The 10,029-nt window shown below is 43.3% G+C and overlaps 2 protein-coding genes across 6 annotated transcripts in view; one reads left to right on the top strand and one right to left on the bottom strand.

Moving 5' to 3' along the window:
• Window positions 1–7,151, bottom strand: part of EIF2B2 (eukaryotic translation initiation factor 2B subunit beta) — a 9,063-nt gene extending 1,912 nt beyond the window's left edge. The window contains exons 1-5 of one of the 2 annotated variants that reach the window (XM_042467693.1): window positions 6,925–7,151; window positions 4,660–4,780; window positions 3,858–4,006; window positions 2,302–2,465; window positions 1,384–1,479 (exon numbers count right to left, since the gene is read on the bottom strand). In XM_042467693.1, the coding sequence (XP_042323627.1) occupies window positions 1,384–1,479; window positions 2,302–2,465; window positions 3,858–4,006; window positions 4,660–4,780; window positions 6,925–7,090 (696 nt within the window). In that variant the 5' untranslated portion in view covers window positions 7,091–7,151. Of the gene's footprint in view, window positions 1–1,383; window positions 1,480–2,301; window positions 2,466–3,857; window positions 4,007–4,659; window positions 4,781–6,771; window positions 6,897–6,924 lie in introns of those variants that run through there. The other variant, XM_042467701.1, reaches the window with a different exon arrangement.
• A 242-nt stretch (window positions 7,152–7,393) lies between these two features.
• The window catches only part of PGF (placental growth factor), an 87,014-nt gene continuing 84,378 nt past the window's right edge, over window positions 7,394–10,029 (top strand). For 2 of the 4 annotated variants that reach the window (XR_006101567.1, XM_042446591.1), the window contains exon 1: window positions 7,407–7,673. The gene's annotated coding sequence lies outside the window, so the exon portion shown is untranslated. Of the gene's footprint in view, window positions 7,674–10,029 lie in introns of all 4 variants that reach the window. The other 2 variants (XM_042446590.1, XM_042446592.1) reach the window with 2 other exon arrangements.

Raw genomic sequence — 10,029 nt, 5'->3', positions numbered from 1 at the left:
CTGTTGTTTATTTGGACATCCAGTTTTTGGAGGTATTATTTCCAATACAGTGGTGCCCCGGGTTACGAAAATAATTCGTTCCGCCGCCGCTTTCGTAACCCGAAAGGCTTCGTAAGCCGAAAAAGCCATAGGCGCTAATGGGGAAAAGCCGCGATTTGGTGTGAAATAGCGCCGAAAAGCTTTCATAACCCGAAAAAACATTCGTAACCCGGAACAGTTTTTTTAAATAGATTTTTTTCGTAACCCGGAAATTTCGTAAGGCGGCGCATTCGTATCCCGGGGTACTACTGAGGAATTCTACAGCAGAAAAACAATGACTTCACAGGAACAACATTGGCCTGAAACAGATGGGATGAAAAATGTGGTCCATGGCTATGCCACTGCCACAGTTTTGAACCAGTCCGCCAACAATAGCAATATTTTAGCACTCTTGTTTGGCCCAGTTCTTTGGGGGAAGACGTGGGTCCTGCGCAGTTTCCCTCCATGTTCTGGGTGTGCGTCATCTAAAAGTTCTATTCCAAACGTGGCCAGAAACTGTGTTTTTCGGCCCATCTGTTCTGGGCCTTAATATTTCTTTTCGAGAAACTGGCCTTCTGTAAACTTAGAGGGTTTCTTTTAGTAGAGCTCAGTCTCCAATGAGCACCTCTTGTTTTGACATAATATCTAACATAAATGGAGAGAATATAGATTCTTTTAGATCAGAAGTGAGCTGTTTGTGGCTCTACAGATGTTGGACAGCAATTCCCATTGTCTGTTACCTTTGACCATATTGGTTAGGGCTGATGGAGTTCAGTCCATCATCTGAAGTACCATACTTTATGTTGCAGCAACAAAGCCACCACCAAGTATGCTTGGTTAGACTAATTCCTACTTGTGCTTAGTTGTGTAAGACAGGTGTTCCACTCTTTTTGTTCTATAGATGTGCAGCACCCAACCTACTTGTGGATATATCAGTTCTGAATATAATTTTCTTGTATGCTGCATTCTAAGAAGAGGAAATTCACAGAATGTTCCCTACTCAGGCTACACTTCTGGAGGCAAAGAGTTATTTATATGGGGGCATGGGACTGAAGAGTAGAGCTAGAGTCTGTAAGGGATAAGAGGAGAAGTCCCTGCTAGGTGTGAGAGAAAGTGGGGAGCTGAATATGCTGAAATCCAGGTTGATCCTATGCAGAGATCAAGGCAGTCAAGAATCCTTAGATGTGTTAAGTACAAAGATATGTCAATTTGTCTTCAGTTCTGCAGAAGATATTTAGAGCCATGAAGTGGGCAGGAATAAAGTGCAAGCTGGAGAAGTGAAATCACTCGCCTTCTGCTACATTGCCAACAAATTTTGTAATTTTGTACAAGTTACCTCAAATCCAGCAGTCCTGTCATGCCTACCTTGTTGACACGAGACATGACAGCAAAGATAGCAGCATCACTCATGACAGTGGTTTCTATATTGTCTTTAGCTAAACGGACAGCCATTTCATGACCCTTCAAAAGAAAAAGAGAGAAGGGGAATGAAAATGTTCATAGGAAGGGCCAGGCAAGTGAACACACAGTTCATATCATCAAGGCAAGTCACAGCAATGATCCTATTAAACTCTGTCCTCTGTACTGACAACAGCTTTTTTTTTTATTTATATACCGCTATTCCAAAGATCATAGCGGTGAACAGCAAGTAAGCTAATTAGCTATCACCTCTTAACTCCAAGATCTTGTAACCTAAAGTCTGAAACTGGAACTCTAGAGTTATGCTTTATTACTGCTGTCCACCAAATATTCACCTAATTCTTTTTTTTTTAAAGTAGAATCATGGCAGTGAGCTCTCTGTGCTGCCTAAGTATTCTTTGAAGAAATACTTTCTTATATTATTTAAAAAATAGTACTTCTGATACTAAATATTTTAGAATTTATTCCCTTCACACCAATTAATGTACATTATTTATTTATTTTTTTAAATGTTTTTAATTGTACTGTTTTTTTAATGTTGTGAAGCCACTCTGAGTCCCAGGCCTGGGGAAAGAGTGGGATATAAATAAATAAATCTTAGTGACATTTTTCCTCCATAAGCTAAAGCACTTCAGATTTCTTTCTGGATCAGAATGCTGGCCTATCTGCCAGAGCCAGCTGATCAATACAGTGACACATAGAAAATACGTTGGACATAATTCTGTGATCTGCATTCCTCTATCTGAACAATTTAAGATACTTCTCCCAGCTCATCTGCTGTTTTCAAAGTCTACATAATGAAATTAGTGTTCCACAGTAAGAACTGAACAGCAAATAGTTGCAGCCCAGGGAACAAGCCTTTACCTGGCAAAAGGGTGCACATTCAGCCACAATGACATGGAATTTCCTTTTGCGTGCTGCTTCTTTGAGGAATGCCTCCACTGTGCGTGAGTAGCCAATGGTCATGATCACCTCATTGGAGTGTATATGCTCCAGTGCCTGCATGGCAATGTTGTCAGTAGTCCCCTCTGCAAGGAAAAGAAATCCATACGTGGGAAGATAGACAGACGAAATGCTCCAAACATGAACTAGAAAACTAGACAAACAAAACAAGATATGAAGTGCATAACTTTTCATACTATAAAAACCTCTCTGAAAGTTGGAATACTAACTAGGGTTTATGGCACTAAAGGAAAATGATCTGTTGTATTTTAATATATGCTGAGTTGGAGCCATAGTCCTTTCATAATAGAAGAGCTCCTTCCATCCACATGAGCCTTCTGTTTCAACAGAGGATGTCTGGTAACAGAATAAAGGCTTGACAATTGTCAAATCTCTCCTTCCCCTACAGTCCCCCCTCTGAAAATCTGCTCTGGGGGTTGGGGAACCTTGGAAGAGTAGGGGAGATGGTGCTGGGGGTAAAGGAAGAGGAATATCAACAAGGATCCATTCTCCTGAGCAGAATTCCACTCGGTCAATGCACCTATAGCCAAAGAAGTACCTGGATCCAAACCCCTGTGCTGAGAAAATGACAAGGCATGCATGTTTTAATCTACAGAGTAGACATGCAGATTTTTTAGGTGTTGCTCCATGTAAAAAGTATCTTCCTGTCGTGCTGTGGCTGGGCTACTCAAGATATGAGTTCTGACATTATTCCATCTGAAACTAATTAAGAGAGAAGTTCTACTTTTTCCTCGTTGCCAATCTTCCTGCAGATAGGAAGGACAGCACAGACTAAGAGTAGGAACCAACCTGTGGACTCTACACTGCCTTGCAGGTGGGCTTGGGATCTTTTGTGTCCCTTAGGCCACCCATAGCTGCTAGCAATCCATGCAATCTCCCCACATTCAAATTTAAAAGTGTAGCCCAAAATGCAATTTTTCACTGAGAAAGAACTCCAAAAGGTGGGATTTTCTTTTCTAACAACAGTTTGGACCTCATCCACCTTAAAAATTGCATAGAAGCAAACTTCAGTTCCCAGATATAATTTTCAATCATAATTTGCAGTCCACACAAGACGAGGAGGAAAAATGAGTCTCTAGCAAGCCTTGTGTGTCCACTTAGGTCCTTCAGGATAACCTAGAATGCAACACTTCTGTGACACTTATTGCTGATTTGGGGCTCACACAGGAGAAAGGTAGGATATGGTAAGGTAGAAGACAGTAGGAAAGAGGAGGGCCCCATTCCAGATGGATAGATTCAGTCAAAAAAGTCATGGTCCTGAATCTGCAAGACCTGAGCAGGGCTGTTGGTGATAGATTAATTTGAAGGTTTCCCACCATTAAATAGAAGCCAACTTGATAGCAGTTAACAACAATTAAAATTGCATACATATGTGCATACTGGAATTCTCCCTTTCATTTTATTAGCAGCATTCTCATTTCTAAAGTTATTTCTGTTATTAAGCAAGTATCTCTCACCTAGTTCAATCAACAATTCATTAATGGCTTCAATGATATTGGGCCTAAGAGGGGAATAGTAGGTGCTGAAATCCTCGCTGAGACCACCTGAGGTCAGAAGTTTGTGCAAGGATTCTTGCTGGTCATTCTCCTCACTGCGCCCTCGAAGCCTGTAGGAAAAACAGAATCTTCAATCTGGAGAAGAAAGCACAGAAAATGTAACTCTGAAGGAAGACGGTGCTACATGCTGGATTGGGAGTTTTTGTTCCTCCCTTTTTAGCATATCATTGAATTGCCCTCTACTTAGTAAAAGCTTTTGGTTATTTTCAATACAGCCATTAAAAAAACAAAAATAAAATATAACCATTTAAAAAAATAAAACAAAATATATACTGTACACTATTACATTTAAAAAGGGGGAAACTGTGAAATGAGACCGGGATTAATTGTTGAAAGTGCAGCAGCATAGTATAGCATTACAAGACATAAGGTAGGGATGAAAATACCCTCAAAAATGGTGTTTTTTTTTTTTTACTGTTGGAGTGCAAGTACCAGCATTCCTCAGCACTGGCTACAGTGGCTAGGACCCGCAGTCCAGCAAAATACAGGAGGAATGATTTCTACCTCTGAAATAAGGCAAGCTAAAGCAAAGTTAATAGAGTTTTAAATTAAATGTTAATAATGTAATGTTTTTAATTATTTTAATTGTTTTTAGACTTTGTATTTTTAATGCTTTATACTGTTTTAACTTTGACTGTTTTAAATTTGTTAGCTGCCTTGGGTCCCTGTACAGAATAACAGAATACTGTAATAATAACTTCACCTGCCATACTCCTCACGAATTATCTTCAACACTCGTCTCACCATGTTACCCACAGTGGTCTCCGATGGCTGAGCGGCAGTCATTCTCTTACCCTCCTTACGAATCAGTTCCATTAGGTCTCCTGGAACGAGAAAAAGAAATTTCTGCTGTTTTTCTTTCACAGTTCACTACCTGCCCAAAGAGAAATACGCTTGATCCTCCAACATATATTCAGAAGATATGTCAACACATTGTTATGTTGGCAGTCCACGCAGTGGGAAGAGGCCCACATGGGCTTTTCCATCTTCCACAAAGGATTGTTATGGGATGTGAGAGATTCCATACAGATGAGTGGTTAGAATAGCTTTCTTGGTGGTTTAAATCAGTGTAGCCATATCACATGTACAATTGCAATTGCTTCTGGAGATGATTATGAAATCTAGGTATCAAAATAAAATCGGAAGGAAGATCTTCCTCCAACTCTTCCCCCCACCCCCAGCATTTTGGAAAGATGCCATCTATTTCTCTGTCCAGGAGGGTGACATAATTGAGAAGAACCACATGTTACATAGGCTAGATGGCCATCCCTTGTGGGTACTTCGATTGTGTTTTCCTGCATGGCAGGGAGTTGGACTGGATGGCCCTTGAGGTCTCCTCCAACTCTAGGATTCTATGATTCTAAGTTGGAAGAGCCCTCAGGAGTCATCCAATCAAAGCACTCCCAACAGATGGTCTTCCAGCTTCTGTTTAAAACCTCCAAAGAAAGAGACCCCATTACACTCCAAGACAACGTATTCCACTGTTTTACTGTCAGGAAGTTCATCCTAATGTTGAGTTGGCATCTCTTTCCTTGTAATTTGAATCCATTGCTCCTTGTCCTATTTCCTGGGGCAGCAGAAAACAAGCTTGCTCCATCCTTAATATGATTTCCCCTCAAATTTTTAAACATGGCTGTTATATCACCAGCCACGGTGTAGTATTTTGAGCATTGGACTAGGATCCTAGGAGACTAGGTTTGAATCTCAACTCAGCCAATGAAACCCACTGGATGAGCTTGAGCCAGTCATGCTCTCTCAGCCTCAGCAGATGGCCATGGTGGCAAACCCTCTCTGAAGAAACCTGCCAAGAAAACTCTATGATAGGTTCCCCTTAGGGTCGCCATAAGTCAGAAAGGGCGTAAAGGCACACAACAATTGAATCATAGAGTTGGAAGAGACCTCAAGGGCCATCCAGTCCAACCCCATTCTGCCATGCAGGAACTCACAATCAACACATTCTTGACAGATGCTCATCCAGCCTCTGCTTAAAGACCTCCAAGAAAGGAGACTCCACCACACTCCACTGAAGAAGTGTGTTCCACCTTCAAACAGCCCTTACTGTCAGGAAGTTCCTCCTAATGCTGAGGTGGAATCTCTTTTCCTGGAGCTTGCATCTATTGCTCTGTATCCTATTCTCTGGAGTAGCAGAAAACAAGCTTGCTCCCTCCTCAATATGACACCCCTTCAAATACCTAAAGAGGGCTATCATATCTCCTCTAAACCTTCTCTTTTACAGGCTAAACATACCCAGCTCCTTAAGTCTCTCCTTGTAAGGCATGGTTTCCAGACCCTTCACCATCACACTGTTGAGTCATGTTCAACTTGTGGTCTGCTAGGACTCCTAGATCCCTTTCCCTTCTAGATCCCTTTCATCCTATTTCTATGCTTTTCAAATTTTTTTCTACCTCACTTATACAGGGCCACCTTATCACCTCTTAACCTTCTCTTCTCCAGGCTAAACATCCCCAGCTCCCTAAGGCATTCCTCATAGGGCATGGTTTCCAGACCCTTCACCATTTAAGTCGTCCTCCTTTGGACACATGGCTCCAGTTTCTCAATGTCCTTTTTGAACTGTGGTGCCCAGAACTGGACACAATACTCCAGGTGGGACCAAAAGCAGAATATAGTGGCACTATTCTCTTGAACTATACTTCTATTGATGCAGCCTAAAATCGCATTGGCCTTGTTAGCTGCCGCATCACACTGTTGAGTCATGTTCAACTTGTGGTCTACTAGGGCCCCTAGATCCCTTCCTCATATACTGTTGTCAAGGCAGGTGTCCCCCTCCTAGATCTATGCCTTTCATATTTCCCACCTAAACGCAGCATATGCACCCCTTCGAGGGTATAACCAGGGCTCTCATGTCGCCTCTTAACCATCTCATCTCCAGGGTAAAAATACCCAGCAGCTCCCTAATCCTTCCCACTCCAGGGCCATGGCTGCTGCTGCTTCTGCCTGTGCTCCTCACCGGCCTTCTCCCATCGCCCATGGGCCACAATCTTCCGGAGCAGCCCCACCGTCCTCCGGGCCGCCTCCTCCGACCGAGGCTGCTTCCCGCCCCGTTTCAGGAGCGCCACGAAGTCCTCGATCTGCCCGGAGAGCTCCGACTCTCTCTTCGTTAAGGAGGCCGACATCTCTCTTCTTCACTGAGGAGGAGCTCTCCCCGGAACCAAGGAACAGGGGACTCGGTTGCTGGCCGGACCTTTTCAGGGGAGGACTCGCTTCCGGTTAGGCCTCCTCCTCCTCCTCCTCCTCCTCCTCCTCGCCCCATTGGGCAGAACTGAGACAATATAGAACAGAGACCCCTTTAAGAGATTTGGGACTTCAGCTCCCAGAAGTCTCACCCATTTTGGCCGATAGTGTGGGATTCTGGGAAATGAAGTCCAAAATCCCTTAAAGGGCACAGTTTGGGGACCAGCCCCTTTGAGACTCACACTGAGAGAAAGAAGATGGTAGCAGGAGCTGTCCTAGGCTTCAGTCTACTTCCTCAGGTGCATTTGAGGAATATAATACGCAGAGAGGTCTTATGTAGCCCCTTTGAGGCTCACTGAAAGGAAGGAGATGGCAGCAGAAGCTTTTCTAGACTTAAATCTACTTCCTCAGATGCATTTAGGAATATAATACGCAGAGAGATATTATGCAGCCCCTTTGAGACTCACTAAAAGAACTAAGATGGCAGCAGGAACTTGCCTAGACTTCAGTCTACTTCCTCAGATGGTGTGTGTGTGTGTGTGTTTGTGGGTGTTGCGCTGGGTGGGGGCAAAAGACCACACCCAGGACTACATCTTCTGTTTGTCAGAGAAACTTTGGCCATCCGTATGGTTTGGTCCAGAGATTAGCGATTATACAAGTTGTGGGTGAAATTATGGTTGTAGTTGGGTGGGAAAGGGGAGCTGTAATGGAGGAGGGAATCAACTCCTTTGAGAAGTGGTGCTGGAGGAGAGTGCTGATGATACTGTGGGCAGCCAAAAAGACTAACAAATGGATGCCAGAACAAGGGCCATCATAGAATCATAGAGCTGGAAAAGACCACAAGGGTTATTCTTGCCATGCAGGAATTCAGAGTCAAAGCACCTCCAATAGATGGCCATCCAGGCTCTATTTATAAAGACCTCCAAAGAAGAGACTCCACCACACTCTGATTCAGCCTATTCTACTGTCAAACAGCTCTTTTTGTCAGGAAGCTCTTCCTAATGCTGAGGTGGAATCTCTTTTCCTGGAGCTTGCATCCATTGTTCCACTGGGTCCTGTTCTCTGGAGCAGCAGAAAACAAGCTTGCTCCAATTTCAATATGACATCCCTTCAAATATTTAAACAGGGAATGTTTAAACTGTTCAGAGAAGCGTTTCCAGACATTGCGTGATTGTCACTTGCTATCTGATGTTCTTTTTGTTGCCTGTTTTATTGAACCATTTCCTGTATTGCTATGTATTTTATTTGTATTATCCTATCATTTCTTAGATTGTACGCCATAGGCAGGTTTACTCTTTTATATTTGTTGTTTTTATGTACAGTGCTGTGCAAATCTACAGTACTCATATAACCCATAACCATCTAAACATCCCTAGATGCTCCCTAGCTGTCTCTTCAGAGGACATGGTTTCCAGATCCTTCACCATTTCAGTCGCCCTCCTTTGCACATGCTCTAGTTCTCCTTTTTGAATTGTGCCCAGAACTGGACACAATATTCCAGGTGAGGCCTGACCAAACCAGGATAGAATGGCACTATTACTTCCCTTGATCTAGACACTATACTTCTGTTGATGCAGACTAGAATCACATTGACTTTTTTAGTTGTTGTATCATTCGTGTTCAACTTGTGTGGTCTACTAGAACTCCTAGATCCCTTTTACATATACTGTTGTCAAGCCAGCTGTCCCCCATTCTGTATCTGCATTTCATTTTCTCTTCCTAACTATAATACCTTACATATCTCCCTGTTGAAATTCATATTGTTAGTTTTGCCCAGATTTCTATTCTATTCAGGTCATTCTGATACTGTCCTCTGGGGTATTAGCTTCCCCTCTTTGGTGGAATCATAGACTCATAGAGCTGAAAGGAATCACAAGGGCCATCCTTTCCAGCCCCCCTGCCATGTAGGAACTCACAAAGCACTGCTGAAAGACAGCCATCCAGTCTCTGCTTAAAGACCTCCAAAGAAGGAGACCACCACACTCCAAGGGAGTGTGTTCCACCTTCAAACAGCTCTTACTGTCAAGAAGTTCTTCCTAATGTTGAGATGGAATCTCTTTTCCCATAGCTTGCATCCATTGTTCTGGGTCTTGTTCTCTGGAGTAACAGAAAACAAGTTTACCCCATCCTGTATATGACACCCCTTCAGCGCTGTCATATACTCTGGCGACTAAAATGGTGAAGGGTTTGGAAATCATACCCTATGAGGAACAACTTAGGGAGCTGGGGATGTTTAGCCTGGAGAAGAGAAGGTTAAGAGATGATATGATAGCCCTGTTTAAATACTTGAAGGGATGTCATATTGAGGAGGGAGCTGACTTGTTTTCAGCTGCTCCAGAGACTAAAACCCGGAGCAATGGATGCAAGCTACAGCAAAAGAGATTCCACCTCAACATTAGGAAGAACTTCCTGGCAGAAAGGGCTGTTCGACAGTGGAACAAACTTCCTCGGAGTGTAGTGGAATCTCCCTCCTTGGAGGTCTTTAAGCAGAGGCTGGATGGCCATCTGTCGGGGATGCTTTGATAGAGATTTCCTGGATGGCAGGGGGTTGGACTGGATGACCTTTCCGGTCTCTTCCAACTCTACGATTCTATGATTCATCTCCAGGCTAAACATACCCAGCTCCCCAAATCTCTCCTCATAAGGCATGGTTGTCAGAGAAACTTTGGTCGTCCAGATGGTTTGGCCCAGAGATTGGGGATTATGGGAGTTGTAATTGAAAGCATGATTGTAGTTGGGGGGGGGGGAGGAAGTTGTAGTTGGGATTAAAAACCAGCTCATTTGAAATGTGGTGCTGGAAGAGAGTTCTGGGGATACCGTGGACAGCCAAAAGGACAAACAAATGGATCATAGAAGGAAAAGGTGAAGGGTCTGGAATAAC

The sequence above is a fragment of the Sceloporus undulatus genome, chromosome 1, assembly GCF_019175285.1.
Source record: "Sceloporus undulatus isolate JIND9_A2432 ecotype Alabama chromosome 1, SceUnd_v1.1, whole genome shotgun sequence".
NCBI classification, from domain to species: Eukaryota; Metazoa; Chordata; class Lepidosauria; order Squamata; family Phrynosomatidae; genus Sceloporus; species Sceloporus undulatus.
The sequence above is the reverse complement of the archived record's forward strand: the minus strand, read 5'-3'. Positions and strand labels throughout refer to the sequence as shown.